Here is a 22,116-nt window from a genome sequence, read left to right as displayed (position 1 = left end):
ATCATTGTAAAAATGTAAAAGTTGATGAAGATGAAGATGAAATTTCAACATCATTCCAAAAAAAATTATTTGCAATAACATGCATTGACAAATCGTTGACATCAAAAACACATTAAGAAAGTTATATAAAGTTATAATAAAATTGTCTATATTGAAAAAAAAAAAAAAACTTACTTTAGTCATTCAATCAGAATGCAACAAAACATTTTTACATTTTTGCAATGTATATATATATATAGATCAACAGCTTTGAAATAAAGTGTTTCCTAAAAAAATTAAATCATTATGAACATAAAATCACTTTTATTAAAATTAAAAAGGATGATACAGAACAGATAATTCAGTAAAAAATTCTTACAAAGTATTCATAAACCTGTTTCTTTTCTGATCTATTTATGGCAACAGTGTCGGTGCTTTGAATAATTTAATACATGCAGCCTGAAGGACATGAGAACCTCAAACAAAATACATAATCTTTGAAATGTCCTGCTAGATCATTAATAAACATTATCTTATGCATGTAAGATAATATTTAATATGTAAGGTAGGATCAACTAAAGCATTATTATTATTATTATTTTTTACATTTTCTGCAACTACCTCTTTTTATATGGAACGTAAGTGCCTCAGACTGTATTATTTTAGTGTTTATGTTGAATTATTTAAAAGCTTATAACTGTTGACATTGCATTTATATAAATGTAAAAGTTACTGTAAAAAGTAAAATATGTCGTAATCATTTTGAGCCGTAAGATCGGTCCCTCGGAAAAGCAAATCTAAAAATAAGCCCCACACACAAATAATGTTCAAAATGAATCTTAAAATTAGAAATATAAATATAGATGCTCATGTTCTGTCAAATCTTGAAACTGCAAAGTCGAGGGCAAATATTTGCTGCAGAATATAGATATGTCTTTGTTCACTTACTGTACATCAGCACCAAAAACTATCCTTTGTTTTCAGAGAATCAGAACTCATTTAAAGCATTGGCAAAATAATCTATAAAAGCCCAAGCGAACTGCATAATGTATGACAGTATATAGAGTTAACCTCTGCATGACCTCTGACCTCCGACAGATAGTGAAGCACAGGCTCAAGCTCACAATCTTTCTGTTTCCAAATCACTTCATCCTGAAGTTTAAAACTAGCCCAGAATAAGAATTGTTGAATGTTTAAAATTCACAAATGTATCATCATTTTTCTATAATTTCATAATTATGATATTCAATTATGTCTGGGTCATATTTTACCCAAAATTAAAAGGAAGTTATAATCTTTGCATAATTAAACCACTTTTTCAAGACAATTAGGCACATTTCCCTTTCAAATGGTGATTACTATATTTGTGAAATAAAAATAATAATAATTTTCTCCAAAAAAAGCAACAACACAAAAATCTGAATGCTAGGATACATTTTCTTTATGCAAAATAAATTAAAATAATTTCTTATTTTATTCTTTTAATTTTAGGGCAAACAATTATCCAGACAATACACTACAGGTCAAAAATTTGGAATAATTAAGATTTTTTTTATATTTCTGAAAGAAGTTTCTCATGCTTACCAAAGCTGCATTTATTTGATTAAAAATACAGTAAAAATAGAAATATTGTGAAATATTATTACAGTTTAAAATAACTGTTTTCTATGTGAATATATGTTAAAAAGTAATTTATTCCTGTGATCAAAACTGAATTGTACTCCAGTCTTCAGTGTCACATGATCCTTGATTTGATGCTTATTCATTATCAATTATTATTGGTGCTCAATTATTATTTTACATTTAATCATTTAGCAGACACTTTTATCCAAAGCGACTTACAAATGGTGGTTCTTACGGTTATCAATGTTGAAAACAGGTTTTGCTGTTTAATATTTTTGTGAAAATCTTGATACATTTTTCAGGACTTTTTGATGAAAAGAAAATTAAATTCTTCTTAAATTAAAGACATAATAAATGTCTTTCACAGGGATAAATTACATTTTACTATATATTCACAGTTCTTTCAAGTTGTGATAATATTTCACAATATTGCTGTTTTTGTTGTATTTTAAATTAAATAAATGCAGCCTTGAAGAGACTTATTTTTCAAAAACATAAAAAAAAAAAAAAACACAATTATTCCAAACTTTTAACCGGTAGTGTATTAATTGACAGAATTCAAGAGATTCATCCTAGTATGCACATTAGAGGACCAAGAGTTTCCAGGTGACCACATTTTGTAACTTTGGAAAGAAAATCTGTTCTGTCTTGATATATTATAATAGGAAACATTTTGTATAACAAAAAGAAACTTTTATGTGCACAGAAAATGTCACAATTTTGAAGGCAATTGTTTATTTGACCATTATATGTGTGCATACAGTAAACGTCAATGTGACTTTGGATGTATTGAATAACAAGATGCATGTGCTTGCGTGTGTGTGTGTGTGTGTGTGTGTGTGTGTGTGTGTGTGTGTGTGTCTGTGTGTGTGTGTCAATAATCAGTATCACAATGCTGAAACAAATTCTAAATGACAGAAAGTGATTATTTCTCCTGAATGTTTTATGACATTGAGTGGAAAGTCTATTCATTAATATCCCACTGACCAAATGATACTTTATAATCATGGATGATTATTGTAATTCCCTGCCGTTCTGATGCCATGGACGATGTTCAGTGGAAATAGAGCTTACACAATAACCAGTGTCATATATCAGTCTGTAAACACTATGTTGACTATATGCGGCATATCTCAGGTTAGATGCCAAACATGTGTATAAAAATTGAATAAAACTCCTGGTCTTTTAGTGAATTTGCATCTGTGCGCATTATCTTTCATCAAAAATGTAATGAAAGCAATTTCCTTTTCGACTAATGTCGCCTGGTCTGTGTGGACTAGTCAAAAATGAGAACTAATAAGCTATTAGGCATTCATTCAGGTCTGGCTCCGGGTACTGATAAAAGTTTGGGGTCTGTAAGATTTTTGTTTTGTTTTTTGAAAGCTCAACAAGGCTGCATTTATTAATCAAAAACAGCAAAAACAGTAATATTGTGAAATATTATTACAATTTAAAATAACAGTGAATATATATTAAAATGTAATTTATTCCTTTGATCAAAGCTGTATTTTCAGCATCTTCAGTGTCACATGATCCTCACAAATCATTCTAATATGAGGATCTGATGACATTTATGATTATTATTAGTTGAAAAGAGTTATGAAGCTTCATATTTTTGTGGAAACCGAGATAAAAAAATGTGTTCTTTGATTAACAGGAAAGTTCAGAAAATGTCACTTTTGATCAATTTAATGCATCATTGCTGAATAAAAGATTTGTAAAACTCTTATGGATCCCAAACCTTTTACCAATAGTGTCCATAACACCCATTTTTAATCATCTGATCAGATCCCAATGGATCATTTTGGGACACCATTTTTATTTCTTGTTGAATAAGTAAAATGCGTTTAATGTTCACATTAAAGTATAAAGCGGTGCATGATGTCCGGCAAATACTTTCACTGAGAGTTTCATATCATGATCTGTATGTATAAATGCTTGATGAAAAGGACAGCGTCTTTAAACTTCAACTAACAGCGATGAAGCGGAGTGGGAAATAGCTGATCAGCATTTCTACACTGAAGGAGATCTTCAACACACTCACTGTCAGAGACCTTTGCCACTCAACAAACGGCTCGCTAATCATGAGCTAATTCTCCTGCAGGAGTCATATCACTGACAGTCTGTCATGCACTGCTAATCAAGAGCCAAACACGCTGATCTTACAGGCGATGACCACAACTATACCGAGAACTATATTAGTGTCCACACCAGCGCACAATATCGTTCTGGGATGCAAGTTCCATCATTACCACTACTCAACTGAACTTAGTTGGATAGTTGGATAACGATGCTTTTGGGAAACGCAGCCCTGTTTATTCTGAGAGCCACTTTGACGTCTGTCGCTTTAAAAGCTCGAGCTCTTTAAAGCAGGATGGATTCTGATTGGCTGTCTGTGTTTTTATCGTTCATCCGCTGGAAAAAAATCCCTCTGAAAGTGATTTCGTTCCTCTGTGCCGTCACCGCCCAGCTAGCAAAAAGTCGTCTATTAGACGTTGAATAGACGTAAATCTTCAACGTGTAATTGCGACTTTTCAACGTTGTAAACAGGTCGATCCTTAACGTCTTGATGGAATATGTAAAACTCTTTAAATTTATTTGAGATAATAATGAACATGGTTTGATAGTTTGTGTTTTCTCCGTTATTTTAGCATGTATAACAGGACTTATCCTGTCTTAGATGATCAGCTGAAAACACGTCGTAAACCAGTCCAAGGATCGACTTATTTTCAACCATATTTCAACATTGAAAGACAGTAATTGTTTACTGGGCGTTACAGTTGTGGTGTGAACTCTGCTATTCTTTTACATTTAGAACGATATCTTTATCATTATCGTTATAGTTATCATCCTTGTTCTTGTTTGTGTATTTCCATTTAAATGTAATGTAAAATGTATACAGTCAAACCAAAAATGATTCAGACACCAGATATAATTTATTTTTATTTTTTTTACTAGTGTGTGCAGGACACTATAGTTCATGTATATATGTGAGGAGAGCAAAATAAAGTAAACTGTGTCATATTATACCCAAAAATTCTTCATAAAGTGACTTCCAGTAAAATATATACAAATTTGGGAGCAAAAATTATTCAGACACTTTGAGCTGATCATGTTCTGCTGAAGTGTGTTTTCTTTAATTGCTAATGCTCTTTTTACACACAGACTGAACAAAATGAAGCATTGCTTGGTGATTGGTTGAGCTAAACTGGTATGATCTAATAGTGTAGTTAAATTTAACAGCTGACAGATATTCAACATAATTCATGTGTGAGACAGTCTAACAGAAGGACGGACAAAGCCAGTGAAATATCAACGTGTTCATAACTCGTCATATTTTATTACCATTTTCTACATTATAGCGAATAAACTGTGATAATGTGAGAAAGGTGTCTGAATACATTTTTTAAAATTTTAAATAAATTTTTATTTCATTGTTTAAGAATAATAGATCTAGTAAGAGTAATTTTGGTCATTTTTTAATTAGTTTTCAGTGTTTTTCAGTGGCCAGTAATGATTCCCTGGCTGACTCTACTTTGGCACTGGGATCACAGTTGTGATTGATTTTTGCGGGCAGCCTGGACCTGATTGGCTCGGAGAGCCTGAGCGATGCAGTACTCACTGTCCTGACCCACATCGGTCAGCCGGATGTCACACTCCAACACACTGCTGTTGTGGGACATCCCTTCCTCCAGAAGCTTTCCGCCGTCCTGTAGTAGACACACACACACACACAGAGATGTGACATTTTATTTGGATTACACACAAATCAGAGGGTTGACTGATTTCATTCAAGACTTTCTACTTTAAACTAAAGTGAACAAGAAATGGCATTTGCTTCCAAGTAAAACATGTTAAATGAGAAAAATAATAGGCGAGACTTGATTTTATCTATCATAAACGAACGTGACGGTAAAAAGAGCTCAGTTACATGAGAGTAAAGGTTAAAAAAGACAACATTTCACCACAACCAAATATTAAACAGTGGAGAATTGGCGATTTATTAAGACCTACACCATCGTTCAAACGTTTAAAAGCTTTTGAAGGAAGTCTCTTATGCTCACAATTTATGTGATCAAAAATACAGTAAAAACAGAACTATTGTGAAATATTATTATAATTTAAAATAACTGTTTTCTATGTGAATATATTGTAAAAATGTAATTTATTCCTGTGCTGAATTTTCAGCATCATTACTCCAGTCTTCAGTGTCACATGATCCTTCAGAAATCACTCTAATATGATGATCTGCTGCTTAATCATTAATTATTATTGGTGCTTAATTATTAATTTACATTTACATTTTCTAATATGATGATTTGATGCTCGAGAAATTATTATTATTTTTCAGGATTCTTTGATGAATAGCAAGTTCAAAAGAACAGCATTTATTTGAACATTTATAGAAATATTTTTGTAACATTATAAATGACTTTTGATCAATTTAATGCATCCTTGCTCAACAAAAGTATTAATTTCTTTTTTAAAAATCGTACATACCCCAGACTTTTGAACTTTTGTATAATTTTCACCTTGTGGATGTTAAAATGGGCACTGACACTGAACACTGAAGGAAGTATCCAAGCCATAGCAACACACTAGGTGTAAATTACTACGTTTTTGGTATTATTGTTAAGCTTTGCTGCATAAAATGATTTAATAAATGAGAAAGGCTGCATTACGACTAGATTCAATATTTTAACATTAACCTCTAACCCATATGGCCTTCGCGACATCAACTGAAAAAAGTCATATCAGAAGCATTTTGATGAAAGAAAATCATCCATAACATGAACTGATGGTAAATTCACATTATTAAGACCCGAAACATGTATTAAGAAAGCAAATTTTGATTTTATGTAATGCTTTTGATGAATTCATGTCTTTTTTAATGATCAGACCATCATAATTCAGTATGACTTTGCATCAGATTTGATGGTTAATGCTGAATATCTCTTCTGTAAATGGCATCGCACTATCCGAAGGTTGAAGTACTCCGATGACGAAGCCTATCACATTTTACAGCACAGCTGCAAACTCTACATTTCACATTAAGATCTCTTGACTGTGCAGACTAATGCTTCGGGTGTGTAGCGCCAGAGCTCTTTCCGGAATGAGAGGCAATTGTTTGAAATATGATTTGCCTTGAAACAGAGATGGGAGGAGCGGATAAATGCAGGAACCATTTGGACGATCCGTCCCAGGAGAGAGGTAATCCCCATCCCACACGTCTGTGTGTTAGCGCACATCTATCCTGCTGCCATGAATAATTGAACGTGAACGACAGGGCTGTATCGTTTCATATTCACCTCTTTACAGACAATTAAATGCTTTAAAACAGGCCTTTGTTTTTCATTGAAAGAAAAAAAGGGAATATTAGAGACAGCAAATGTTGCAATATGATGCTGGGGTTTTAGTGGTGGTTTCCAGAATGTTCCTTCTTGTTACCGTAATTTGTTTTCCACTTGTCACTATGTAAGATTTTTTTCCACCCATTTTAACATCCAGGAAAGGTCAATGCAAAATGTGATTTTTGTCTTGTTTTCCAGTACAAATATCTAAACATTCTTAAATCAAGATACATTTACTTGAGAAGCAAAATAACAAAATATTGAGTGTTGTTTTCTGAATATTTGATCAAAATTTTGTGAACTTTATGCCAAAAATGAGAGAAAATATCTACGAAAATAAAAAATAAAATGTTAGGTTAATTTTCTAACCCCATTGGCAGATGATTTTTTTTTCTTCTTGTTTTATTAATTTTTTCTTGTTTAATTTTGACGCATTTCTCAGAAAATATCTTGTGTTCTTGTACTGAAAAACAAGAGAAAAATACTGAATATAAGAAAAATCATGTTTTTTTATCTTACCTGAAGAAAGCTTAGATATTTTACTGTAAAACAAAGATAATACAGAATATAAAATGTTTTGTTTTCTGAAAGAATTATCAAAATTAAGTGGTGCTAAAAATGAGAAAAACATCTGCCAATGGGGTAAGAAAAAATAAACCTTGAATGATTTTTTTCTTACCATATTGGCAGGTATTTTTTGTTTTAAGTTTTTTTTTATTTTTTTCCCCCTTGTTCTTGTTTAATTGAGCGTCTTGTTTATTTATACTGGAAAACAAGACAAAATTACTGAGTACGAAAATCACGTTTTACAGTGAATTTTGACAGTTTATTCAAATTTATCTTACTTTAAGAATGTTTGGGATTTTTTAGTGGAAAACAAGACAAACTCACTTTTTGCAGTGTTCTATATTGGTTGAAAAGTTGTGATTTGTCCCTTTTTTAGATGAGAATGTGTTAAATTTCCTATTCTCAGGTTTACTCACGACTCCCAGTCTGTTGTTGGACAGGTTTAGGCTCTTGAGGGTCCAGTTCTCCACCAAAGCCTGAGACAGCACCGCAGCCGTGGGCTCCGACATGTTATTTCCCCCCAGGTGAAGGTTCTCTAAGGTCTTGTTCATGATCAGAGCCTGAGCCAGAGCTTGACCCCCTTCATCCCCGATGCGGTTGAGCCTCAGGTTGAGGGACATCAGCGTGGCGTTTCTGGCCAGAGCATGAGCCAGTGCCTGAGCTCCTGAAGCTCTTATCTGGTTGTTGCAGACGACCAGCCTCTTCAGCTGACTGCGGTTCAAAAGCTTCCCGATGGCCCGGGCTCCGCGGTCGCTGATGTGATTATATGAAAAGTCCAGCTCCTGCAGGGACGGGTGATCCAGCAATTGACTCACAAGCATGCAACACTTCTCATCGTCCACCTTACTGCGATGGATCCTGAAGACCTGGTGAGAAAAGTTGGAATTTAACAACCAAATGTCAACACAGATGCTCTGACGAATGCCAGCGGCTCTCAAGCAGGACAATAAAAGCACCATAAAATGAGTCCATATGACGTGCGTGCTATATATCAAGTCTTCTGGAGTCATATCATGATTTTGTATGAAGACCAGGCATACATGTAAGATGTATGGACTTCTTTTATGATGATTTCATGTCCTTCTTGGAGCTTGACAGTTCTTGATCACTATATGCTTTATTATAAGAAAACAGTGTGAACATTCTGCTAAACATCTCCTTTTGTGTTCCACAGAAAATTTAACAGAAGACTTAAAATCCCCCTGTAGTCAATCATTTTATCCCTTGTTGATCACCAAAATGACATTTACATTTTTTTTTAAAATCCTTGAAAAAAAATGTCATGCCTTAAAATATCTTGAATGTAACTCGACACCCGTGCCTCATTTAGTATACGCGGCTCTATGAATATGCAAATGAGCCCCGCCTCCACTCACTCACTCAGCTCAGAGACCCACTGGTTGACGATCACACGTTGATCTGATTGGTTACAAGGTCATTTGTGACGTCAGAAACACCAGCGATTTCAAAGCGTGTGTTTGAGACTGTCTTTGGTTCACTGCAGTTTTAAGGAGAAAATACTCAGCGATGGTGTCGACTTATGAATTTACACATGGTTTGTCTTAAAGCAGATTAAAAACACCATATAGACATATAAACAACATTAAAAGCTTGATTTTCACCACAGGGGGACTATAAAGGGTTAGTTCACCCAAAAATGTAAATTCTGTCAGTAATTACTCACCCTCATGTCGTTCCAAACCCGTAAGATTTTCGTTCATCTTCAGAACACAAATGAAGATATTTTTGATGAAATCTGAGAGATTTCTGTCCCTCCATTGACAGCTACGCAACTACCACTTTCAAGGCCCAGAAAGGTAGTAAAGACATCATTAAAGAATCCATGTGGCTCCAGTGGTTTAACCTCAATTTTATGAAGCGAGTGCTTTGTTTGCGCAAAAAAAAAAAAACATAATTTACCACTTTATTAACAAAATATGAATTTCACAAGAGCACAACAATGTATGCGTGTTGTGTTGACACAAGAGCAGACATTGTTTAGTGAATGCTCTTTGGAAATTAATATTATATAAAATAAAGTGGTAAATTATTTTCTTTTTTTGCGCAAACAAAGCACTCATGCTGCTTCTCAAAAATTGAGGTTAAACCACTGGAGTCACGTGGATTCATTTAATGATGTCTTTACTACCTTTCTGGGGCTTGAAAGTGGTAGTTGTGTAGCTGTCAATGGAGGGACAGAAATCTTCATTGAAAACATCTTAATTTGTGTTCTGAAGATGAACGAAAGTCTTACGGCCGGGTTTGGAACGACATGAGGGCGAGTAATTACTGAGAGAATTTTCTTTTTCGGGTGAACTAACCCTTTAATGTGATCCTATATTTTGCATAGCCTATAAAATGTTTCTGAAAACTGAAGAAAAAGAAAAAAAACACTAATAATAACAACTAGATGAGAAAGTTTCTCAAGACAAACTTTAATTTGGCTTGAAAAAGTTTGGACCAGAAAGTTTTTTGCTAGGCGGTTGCTAGGGTGTTATGGGCGGTTACTAAGGTATTTTGGGTGGTTGCTAAGATATTTTGGGTGGTTGCTAGGCGGTTGCTAGGGTGTTCTGGGTGGGTGCTATGCTGTAGCTAGGTGGTTGCTAGGGTGTTCTGGGTGGTTGCTAGGGTGTTTTGGGTGGTTGCTAGGGTGTTCTGGGTGGTTGCTATGGTGTTGCTAGGCGGTTGCTAAGGTATTTAGGGCGGTTGATATGGTGTTACTAGGTGGTTGGAAGTTGTCACAGATGGTTACTATGGAGTTTTTATAGAGTTCTTAGCATGATCTTGGCATGATTTAACACTTAACTAATCGCTATTAGCATGTAGCTATTCACTGCTAGCATGTGTAGCATGTTGGAAGTGCTGTTTGCTAGCATGAGTCAAAAGAGCCAAACCTCATCTCTATACGATGTTCTGATACAGAGATATGGGTCTTGCAAAACGGTTGCTAGGGTACTCTAGTTTGGTTGCTATGGAGTTGCTTGGGAGCTGGAAGCATTAAACTTAAGAAGTTTAAAGTGGTTTGAAGTTTATGAACCTGTAAAGTCTTGCAGGAATTGAGGGCCTTTGCCAGGGATTCACAGTCTCTGAAGGTGAACTCAAACAAATTCCACTCAAAGTTCATGCCGCATCCTTTCACTCCATACGCCACGCTGAGCTCTTCCAGGTTCGGGAGTTTGTCGAGCAGAATCTGGAAATCAAAGTGATCAATGGAGGGTCCTTCACTGCCCATATCACTGGCACAATCCGAACGATCGTCCTCGTCAAAGCTGGGCGGCTCTTTGATGGGCGGCAGCAGCTGAGAGACTTTAAGGCGCTTCACGTAGTTTCCACACAGTGGCACCAGATCCAGGACGGTCTTGGTGTCGGTTGCATCTGGGATGAAGAGTTCAATGATGTTCTCTAGGTGACGCTCAAAGAACATGCGTTTCCAGCTGTTGCCGTATGTGGAGACGTCACAGAGACGCCAGCGACCTTCACAGCAGCGCTTCCAGTAGCTCTCATCACTGATGAGCTTTGCGCTGACGGTCAAGGGAAGAGACGCTGGCAGTCGCTGGAGGACATACGCTTTATAGTTGGCCGTGAGTTCATCCAGAATGGGGTTCTCTGCAACATATTAATGCACAATACAGGCTCATGTGCACACTGAGAACATCCTTTCATTAATGACATCTGCAAACAATTACAATACACTCTCAAAACATAGTACAAAAGCTGTCACTGGGGCAGTACCCTTCAACATTTCTCACATTATCACAGTTTATTCGCTATATTTATTCGTGTATTAAATATGAGTTATCAAATCAGTTGATATTTCACTGGTTTTGTCCATCCTTCTGTTAGACTGTTTAACAAATGAATTATGTTGAATATCTGTCAGCTGTTAAATTTAACTACACTATTAGATAATACATATTTAGCTCAACAAATTACCAAGCAATGCTTCATTTTGTTCAGTCTGTGTGTAAAAAGGTCGCATTTGCAATTACAGAAAAAAGACTTCAACAGAACATGATCAGGTCAAAGTGTCTGAATCATTTTTGGTCCCAAATTTTTTATAAATTTTACTGGTAGAATTTTTGGGTATAATATGACACAGTTTACTTTATTTTGCTCTCCTCACTTACATAAATGTGACCCTGGACCACAAAACCAGTCACATGGGTAAATTTTTTGAAATTGAGATTTATACATCATCTGAAAGCTGAACAAATAATCTTCCCATTGATGTATGGTTTGTTATGATAGGACAATATTTGGAAATCTGGAATCTGAGGGTGCAAAAAAATCGAAACATTGAGAAAATCTCCTTTAAAGTTGTTCATTTATGTTCGCGATTGTGCAGCATTCACTCACAAAAATACAGTTTTATATATTTACGGTAGGAAATTTACAACATATCTTCATGGAACATGATCTTTACTTAATATCCTAATGATTTTTGGCATAAAAGAAAAATCAATAATTTTGACCCATACCATGTATTGTTGGCTATTGCCACAAATATACCCGTGCGACATGTGACTGGTTTTGTGATCCAGGGTCACAAATGAACTATAGTGTCCTGCACCCACTAGTAAAAAAAAATGTATATATATATATATATATATATATATATATATATATATATATATATATATATATATATATATATCTGGTGTCTGAATCACTTTTGGTTTGACTGTATGTGCCTTATTTACCCATAAAGGGCCATATTAGTACCTAAATGATACATATTAGTAGCTAGTTTTTTGAGCATCAGATCATCATATTAGAATGATTTCTGAAGGATCATGTGACTCTGAAGACTGGAGTAATGATGCTGAAAATTCAGCTTTGATCACAGGAATAAATTACACTTTACTATATTCAAACAGAAAAAAAAGCTGTTTTAAATTGTAATAATATATGTCACAATATTACTGTTTTTCTTTGTATTTGTAATCAAATAAATGCAGCCTTGGTGAGCAGAAGAGACTTCTTTTAAAAACATTAAAAATCTTACCGATCCAAAACTTTTGACTGGTAGTGTAAAGTTATATGAAGCTAATTCTTAAGGTGTGTTTACACTATTCTTGGTTCTTTTGGTCCGATATATATAGAGTGAATATGAAGCTTATACTTATGGTGGTGGTTATATGAGTGAATAAACTAAATGTATAATGTGACCCTGGATCACTAAACCAGTCACATGTCGCACGGGTATATTTGTGGCAATAGCCAACAATACATTGTGTGGGTCAAAATTATCGCTTTTTCTTTTATGCCAAAAATCATTCGGATATTAATTATCCTAAAATATTAGTAAATATATAAAACATTTATTTTTTGTGAGTGAATACAGGACAACTTTAAAGGTGATTTTCTCAATGTTTAGATTTTTTTTTGCACCATCAGATTCCAGATTTTCAAATATTGTCCTATCATAACAAACCATTCATCAATTGGAAAGCTTATTCATTCAGCGTTCAGATGATGTATAAATCTCAATTTCAAAGAATAGACCCATGTGACTGGTTTTGTGGTCCAGGGTCACAAATGATAGGCTACATTTGTATTGTTTACCTTCAAATTGTTTTATAATATGCTGTAGGCAGAGTGTTGTTAGTGAAGGAACCAGTGCCAGCGACCAGTCAGGATCCTCCGCGATGAGGCTGCGCATTTTCCGCCCGTCAGCGACTCCGTTCGCCGGCCTCATTCCCCTGGGTCTCCGTGAAGACTGACTCTGAGACATTCCGCTAAAACTGACAGAAAACAACTCCTTTACGACATTAAATATGACTCATATCATAAATATAAAATATAATATTGCTGGAGAGGTCAACAACTTTTCTTGATGGATGCATTGTGTATTTACTAAGCGAGTTTCCCCGTTAAAATAGTCGATACTAATGAATAAAATAACGAATTTGAATAGAATATACATTATATTAATTAATTAAATAGTTAAACACTTCGAAATGTTGACGACTTACTTTCAGTTCCTGTGTAACGTTTGATGTTACCATGGTAGCAGAGACGTGCTCGCGCCCTTGCCTTCCGTCACTTGCCGCTGATCACGCGCCTATGTGATGTGAAAACAAACAGCCTCACACATGGTTAAAATAAACCATTATCCACACCATCATTACACTATGTAAACCTGAAGAAGACAGAAGAAACGTTAAAGAATGAAGAACGAGGGATGTCAGTGTAAAAGTTGAAACGCATATAGAAGATAAAGGCACAATAAAGTTCAAAGTCTGGGAAATGCATGGCTATTTTCACTTAGCTTTTTATCTAAAATAATATAAAAAAGTAAATTTTCACATTTTGACATAAAACAAAAAACAAAAAAATGTTTTGTGTAATATATATATATATATATATATATATATATATATATATATATATATATATATATATATATATATATATATATATATATATATATATGCTATATATAAAAAAGTCATGCACATGACAAATGACACTGTACAGATTGTAATGTGATGATTCACATAAGTTAATTTATTTCTGCATCACACAAGAAATAACATTTCAAATTGGTTTTGCAGTTCAAACAAGCCCATGAATACACTTCAAAGACATGCAAATCACTGTGAATGAGGGCATCACCTCATGCAAATGTGGGGCAGACCATGCAAATCATAATCATAATAATAATAGCTACATTTACATTTTTATTTATAAAGCACCTTTCCCATGCTCAAGGGAGATAATGAGTAAACATGGCATCAACAAGATATATACATGCATAAATACATAAAGCCTATATTTACAAATCATAAAAATGTATCAAATAATATGACACAATTATATTATCAAAGAAAGAAAACTGCCTTTATAACAATACATGCATTATGAATGAGTGATCATTTCTAAACTCCGCTAATTGAAAATGTGTATGGAAACATCACATTTGAAAGATGATTGACACACATCTGAAAATGAGGTCAAACTTCAATGCACCATAGTGTCCTGAATCTGACCTAGCACCTGCACAACGTGGGGAAAAGATCATCTCAGGATTATGGATTATGTCATGAATAATTTATGATTAAAACAATTTCATTTCATAACACACTTTTTGCATAACAAATCTGCCCAGTGTATAGTATAGTGAATCAAAATGTAGTGAACCATTAAATATGTATAATTTATATGAACCATTATACATTACAGAAGTAATTGAGATGAATAATGACACAGTCTCAAAAACACGCTTTGAAATCGCTGGTGTTTCTGACGTCACAAACGACCTTATAACCAATCAGATCAACGTGTGATCGTCAACCAGTGGATCTCTGAGCTGAGTGAGTGAGTGGAGGCGGGGCTCATTTGCATATTCATAGAACCACGTAGGCTATACTAAATGAGGCAAGGGTGTCGAGTTACATTCAAGATATTTTAAGGTATGAAGACATTTGTTTTCAAGGAAAAAACGTTTAAATATGTAATTTTAGTGATCAAAGATGAGTTTAAGGGATAAAATGATTGACTACAGGGGGACTTTAAAACCTGCTTCCTGATGGGCCATTTACAGACAAACCGTTTTCAACTAAAAAGGGAAACTTTGTATGCGTTTTGGCTGTTCATTTACACGACAGCGGAGTTTTGGGGGCCTGAAAACGCAAACTTTTGAAAGCGGGAAAGTGCTAGATTTTGAAAAAGATACTGCTATCGTCTCCACATGTAATACACATGCGCATGACGTCACCATTTTCACAAATTTGCTTTTAAAATAAAGTGTAACCTTGCACTTTGAAACCAACCCCTTTTTTTATTTTATTAAAGTTTGCATTTTCAGGCTGCCGAAACACCATTGTCTTGTAAATGCATGGCCAAAATGCATAAAAAGTTAGTTGAAAATGGTGTCGTGTATAGAGAATTAGTGAAGGAAAGTGCTTGACTGTCATACAAAAATGTCAAAATGCAAAACAATACATGAGCCCTAAAAACAGGCTTTATTTCCTGTATCCAAAATGCAATATTTTTTCCTTTTGATTTTGGGATGAAATATGATCAACGCATTTTCGGAAACTCATCCAGGTACAGGAGGAGTCACATGGCTCACATGGTTTTGAGACAGAACTAGAGACAGAGCAATGCACTATATGCATCAGATCACACTGTGCATCTTGTTTTAAAGAAGACTGCCTAGACAAACAACTGCATAATCAGCATTAACCTCCAGACCTTCATTACGCTTCTGTCAACCTCAGCATGAACAGCTCCAGATCAACTCGAGATGTGACGCTCGACTGACACCCTGAAACTGCTGAGATTTCAGTCCTCACAAATACTCGCCCATATTGGCCTAAAAGCTAATGTCACGCTTCATCAGGATCCTTGTTTTAACAGCAGCAGCATCCCTAAAAACACATCAGCCTTTTTATAACAAACAAACAAAGCCAAAGGAGGTCCATACTTAAGGTTAGAGATTTTAACAAACCCATAATCTTCAGTGTAAACTAGCACGAAGCAGTTATGGTTAACTAAAACCATTATAGGATAACATGAGGGAAGATGCCCTGCTTAAGAACAATGCATTTACCAATCCATTTTGCCAATTTAGTTGTTATAGAACAAAATGTCAAATTATTCAAAGAGACCATCCTTTTACAGAATGCATTAATATGCATTAAAACATATGCATAAATTACAAATATGCAATCAAATTTTACAGAATGCATGAATGACTTTTGATATCATTCTTATGAATATATGTATAAAGTGTCAATGTAAAATACTAAATCAACTATTCTATAGAATTTTGACAATTTAGTTGAATAATTGAAAAACCGATGTCAGACAAAACAGAATAAAAGAGATTCATCTGAAAGGTAAAATTAGTCTGTGACTGCAGGCATATGAATATTTACATATTTAACTGCTCATATTTTAATTAAAGATGTGTCAAAATAGCAACACTATGAATGCAAATGTAATGATTTCACTCAAGAAAGCGAAGATTTAACGAAAGCGAAAGGTCTGAAATGTACATCTAGTTCATGGAAAACTGAATAACTCCATTAATTAGGCTACAATAATTATTACATTTAAAAATAATAACACAAGCAACAACATGCCATTCAGTGCATTCATAGGTCAATTCTGAGTGGCACATCTTACCCCACTGGGCTAATTTTATAATTTTACTTCAAACTATAACTTTTACTCCACAAATCTAATAATGCTGATGTGTCGACAAATTCACCATTGACAAATAGACACAAAATACTTTAATATTAAACATAATTAATGACATAGACCACTATTTTCCAGACACAAAATTAACCTCAACTGTTTCGGCTGAATAAAATCTCACAAATGTTGATATTCAAATGAAATTACAAAATTTTAAATAGCGTAGCCATTCTTCAAAAGTGCTGAGATGAGTTTTTGTCATCTGGTCTGGAGCTAAAAGAAAGGTGGGTATCTTACCCCCACTTACATTGTATCTCAAATATAAAATAACTACAAAAATGCAACTAAATCTAGTTACACTCTTAAAAATAAAGGTTATTTTGATGGTTTCATGAAGAACCTTTAACATCAATGAAATGCTTCCATTTTACAAAAAGTTCTTTATAGTGGCAAATGGTTCTTTTGATTATTAAAATGTACTTTTACTAAGAAGAAGAAAATATTCTTTTTAAGAATTGTGCACTGAAAGGTTCTTTGAGGAACCAGAGATGTTCCTTCCCTGGAATCGCTGTGAAAACCCCCCTTGCGCAAACTTTCTTTTTAAGAGTGAGCTGATTCAGAAAAAACATATCAAGGCCTGAACATTACAACCTCAACCACACTCACGGTGTGATCATTTCATTGGAATCTTCCTAGAAAGAGATCGAGTCACTCATATTGCGGCACTCCTGCATTAACTACCAATGCAACATGACAAGCAAGAGAGAGAGAGAGAGAGAGAAGTGAGTGCGAGAGCGTTGCTGGCGCGCTTCTCTTTACGACACATCAATGACAAGAACGCAAGAGCCAAGCCCTGCAGCGGCCCGTCACTGTCGTCCCAGTGTAATCCCACATGACAACACACACGCTTCCCAAATCCCAAGTACTGAGTAGCCTACTAATAGACTGGAATGACACGACGAAGAGCTCGAGATGTTGGCGGTGAAGCGCGCTCTTCATGCGCCCAGTTGGTGAATCACAGCGAACAGATGCTCGTGCCATTTACTCAGATGCTGTAACTCTCAGGAGAAGTAAACAGTGGTTAAGTAAAAGGGTTAGTTCACCCAAAAAATGAAAATTATGTTAGCAATTACTCACCCTGAATAAAAACAGTGATACGCGAATTTATACGGAAGCGTGATGTGAGGAGAATATGTTGAGTTCATTCAAACCGGAGCGATTTTGTGTGCTTTTGTGTTCGTTTGTGTGATGGTTTCGATGTTTGGAGTGAGAACTGTTACTGAATGTCAAGTCAAAAGTCAAAGTTTGAGATCTGTGAGGGGAATTGATGTTGCCATTTTTATTTATCTCTGTTGACATTTATCTATGGCAGATTACGTTGTTTATTGAAATGTATTGAGCCTTCATATTAACCCTTTAATGAGAACTGATCCAATGATGATCTATAATCATTTTATTGCAATTAATGCAGCTATGAGGAAATCATACAATGTTTAGATTCATATGGACATATAATGATGTAGTTATTTAACTGAGTGTCATTCATGTTTTTGTATTATTGATGTTTTATCCATGTCATATTGTGAGCAATAACAGTATTGTCTTTCAATAGGGCAGTTATCATATCCTGACTCAAATAATGTGTTTCTAACAGCAAACACTCAGAATAAAGTGAGATGATCTGCTTATGATCCTAAATGGCTTGTTGAATGAGTGTTGAGAGTCTGAGGCTCATCAATATTAACAGATCTGCTGAAAACACTCTTTATTTCATGTCAACAGTCTCTGTTTTCACCTCATTTATTATGCTGATGCCTTCAAATATCCTGTGAATGGCCACTTAAAGCTCATTTCTAAAGGGAGACGGTGGAAAATATTTGGGATGGGAGGGGGAAAAGTAAAGTCTTTTGCATGCATTCCCTCTGATATATTTGTGTTCCCTCACAAAACCTGTTGTGAGCTCGGACAAACACGTCCAGTGTTTCAGATCCGTACGTTAACAATGCACTGTTCATGGAGTTCAGTAAAGTTGGCAGTATATTCACAGATCTGAACTTCTGAACTTCCCGAATCAATAACTCTTGAGCTAAACAAAGAAACTCTTTGTTCAAACACAAATGCCAGCAATTTCCAAATGATCTCTAAGAGCAGCGGAGAGACGCGTCCTGAGGGAAAGTCTGCAAAGTGCAATATAACCCACAACAAAAATAATCATTAACTTCAATGTTAAACACTGTAGTGTCACTGAGTTCAGTTTACACATCAATGGTCTCCTACTGGTCATACTACAACACTTAGTTTGATAAAATGTGCTTTTGCATATTTTATACTATGAAAAATATTCATTGTAACACACCAAATTCAGTTTACACATCACTGCATCACACATCACTACTAAGCCCTTATGTTCACTGCTTAAAACACACGTATATGTATTGATTACATTTGAAGTAGGCTATAGGCTATACTGTATGTTCCGGACTCTGGATTTGCTTTTGCAAAAGCGCTTGGCTTTGTTTCTTGGATAATAAAGTTTATTTTCTGGTATCAAAACCCCAAGACTTCAAGAGGGATTTTTTTTTTTTTAAAGTGACAGACTCCACAACAATATTTGAATGAAGGAGAATAATTTTAGGGTTATGAGTTGAATGAGCATCAATTACTTTATGATAGACAGACAGATAGAAATGTTTAGAAGTGTAATTTAGTAAAAAACAAACTCACTAACTGATATGTTTTTTGGCAGAGAAGCTCCTCCCACAGCAATTCATCATAAGTGAAACTCCTCCCACAGCAGTCACATGGTCAGTGAAGCTCCTCCCACAGCAATTCCCCAATAAATGCTGGAATATTCCCATTAGCTACAAGCGAAGAGCATCAAAGCATCAGGAAGAGCGGACAGGTGAACATGAGTGATCCAGAACCCTGGAGAATGAAACTCACTGAAGATCCTGAAGAACAAAGAGGCAGGTGTTTATTCTTCATTCATTCATGATGCTGAAGAACATTCAGGTTAGAGAGATTCAAGCACTTCATCACATTTAGATATGCAGTTTAAAAAAAGAAATGAGTACATATTTTCAGCAAATGGTCAGTAAAGGGAGGTTTGAGAAACTGGTTTGAGGTTTGAGTCAAGTTAGCTCCCCTTGGACCTTGCATTTAAAATTTGTCTACTTCTACAGCAGGGCTCATTTTTATGTCCTTTCACTTTATACTTCTCTCTTTGAATTATTTTGATGTGCTGAAAATGAAATTACACCTTTTTTTCTCTTTCATGTCAGACCTGATGGAAGAGAGCGAGGAGAGCGAAGAACTGAGTGAAGTGGAGGAGGAACAACATGTCAAACCTGGAGAAAAACCTTCGAGTCGCTCAAAGACTAAAAAGACACCTTTAAAGAAAAGAAGAGCCAAGAAATCTTTCACCTGCACTCAGTGTAGAAAGGGTTTCAGAAACACACAACGTCTTGAGCGTCACATGAGAGTTAACACCGGAGAGAGGCCGTTCTCATGCGATCAGTGTGGGAAGAGCTTCACACAAAAGACAAGTCTCACTGGCCACATGAGAATCCACTCCGGAGAGAGACCGCATGAATGCGATCAGTGTGGAAACTGTTTTACATCCAAACGTGACCTTAATGTTCACATGAGGATCCACACTGGAGAGAAGCCGTTCACATGTGATCAGTGTGGGAAGAGTTTCATGCAGTCAGTACATCTTAAAGTTCACATGCGAATCCACACCGGAGAGAAACCGTTCATGTGTGGTCAATGTGAAAAGAGATTCTTAATCAAACAACATCTTGACGTTCACATGCGGGTCCACACCGGAGAGAGGCCGTTCACATGTGATCAGTGTGAAAAAACATTTTCTGAGTCTTCACACCTGAAGACACACCTGAGAGTTCATTCGAAAGAGAAGCCACATTTATGTTCTGAATGTGGAAAGTGTTTTTCACAGCGGTGTAATTTAGTAGCACATCAGAAAATTCACACGGGTGTGAGAGAGTACATGTGCTTTGAGTGCGAGAAGACTTTTATTTCAGATAAACGTTTAAAACAGCACCAGAGAATTCACACTGGAGAGAAACCTTTCAAGTGTTCGCATTGCGACAAGAGATTCAGTCAGTCAGAACATCTGAAAACCCATGAGAGGATCCACACTGGAGAGAAACCGCACACGTGTGATCAGTGTGGAACCAGTTTCTGTTATAAAACTCACTTGACGTTACACATGAAGACCCATGCAGTGGAGGAACCAAATCACCACAGTCTGAAAGCACAGTAAGTAGTTCATCTTTATGTGCTGAGCAACAAAATCTCTTCTAATTTAGTTTGCTAACAGCCACGTTGAGCGACAGGAGATTTTGTTGGTCGATTGGTATCTATTAACTTCTGTTATTACATGGCTTGGTTGAATTCTAATGTAGAATACGGTGTGTTATGTAAGGGTTAATGCCCTTCGAGGTGTCCATTGTCAGGTATTAATGGACGACGGCAAGGCGCGTCGGACAGTTGCCTCTGCCGAAGGCCATTAATACCTGACAATGGACACCTCGCTTATACCATGGTCACTTGCCAAATAACACATTTTTAAAACATTATTTTCTATTTTAATTAGTTTTACAATCGAAATCTAAAGTTTTTACAAACAATAACTTGGTTTCCCTGGTTACGCCTGACGGTTTATTTACTAGGTGTCCTCTATCACTTTTTAAAGGACACCCTACAGCCAAAACGACCATGGTATAATTCTTGATAACAGACCGCTGCTAACACACCGTTGCCATGAAAAACAGAGCGTTGCTATGGACGCAGGATTCTAACCGAAGAGACGGAACAGACTATTTTCTTTAGCGGAAGCAATACAGTCGTTTAGTCGTTTTTAAATCAATAAACGTTTACCATTTATTTGGCAGGTAGCCATGTAATAAGCGGGATAATGTAGAGCTCCGACTCTCTTGTTGTGCGCACATGTCCTGAAAAAGTGAGGCCAAATTTTGATCGCCCTCTGGTGGCTGGATGCAGTATAGATCATAACCCTATGATACCATACAGACGAAATCATAAGATTATTTCAGCTTAGCATATCTTTTCATGTGTCATATCTGCAGTGTAGATCCGAAGAGGTCTCACGTGACCACAACCGCTCTTGGTCGTAACCCCAGTGACGGGTAGGTTTAGGGGCGGGGTTGGGGTAGGTCATCACAAGTGGTCCGGATAACCGTACCGTATAGTACCGATCATAATCGTGCACACCAGTTGTCGACCAGATTTGATGGGATTAAAATCACTATTGAACTCATCAGTGATCTTGACTTTGGGCTTCACTTTTCACTTCACGTTTGTCTCTCATTTAATGAAGTGAGATTTGAAATGTTTCTTCTCTTTTAGACCTGATGGACGTGAACGAGAAAGAAAAAACAGAAGCCAAAAAATCTGCCACCTG

General features: G+C 35.7%; 1 protein-coding gene across 1 annotated transcript; it reads right to left on the bottom strand.

Moving 5' to 3' along the window:
• Positions 1-5,150: 5,150 nt before the first annotated feature.
• On the bottom strand, positions 5,151-13,217 carry drc5 (dynein regulatory complex subunit 5; the record flags this gene model as incomplete). The annotated part of the gene is made up of 4 exons (XM_081378120.1): positions 13,086-13,217; positions 10,558-11,126; positions 7,937-8,386; positions 5,151-5,312 (listed from the first exon to the last, which is right to left on the bottom strand). The coding sequence occupies exons 1-4, from the start codon at positions 13,180-13,182 to the stop codon at positions 5,151-5,153; spliced, it is 1,278 nt and encodes a 425-aa protein (XP_081234246.1). The 5' UTR covers positions 13,183-13,217.
• Between the last annotated feature and the right edge of the window lie 8,899 nt (positions 13,218-22,116).

This window comes from Scardinius erythrophthalmus (assembly GCF_964197995.2).
Source record: "Scardinius erythrophthalmus genome assembly, chromosome: 11".
Lineage (NCBI taxonomy): Eukaryota > Metazoa > Chordata > Actinopteri > Cypriniformes > Leuciscidae > Scardinius > Scardinius erythrophthalmus.
This window is presented reverse-complemented; position numbering and strand designations above follow the sequence as displayed.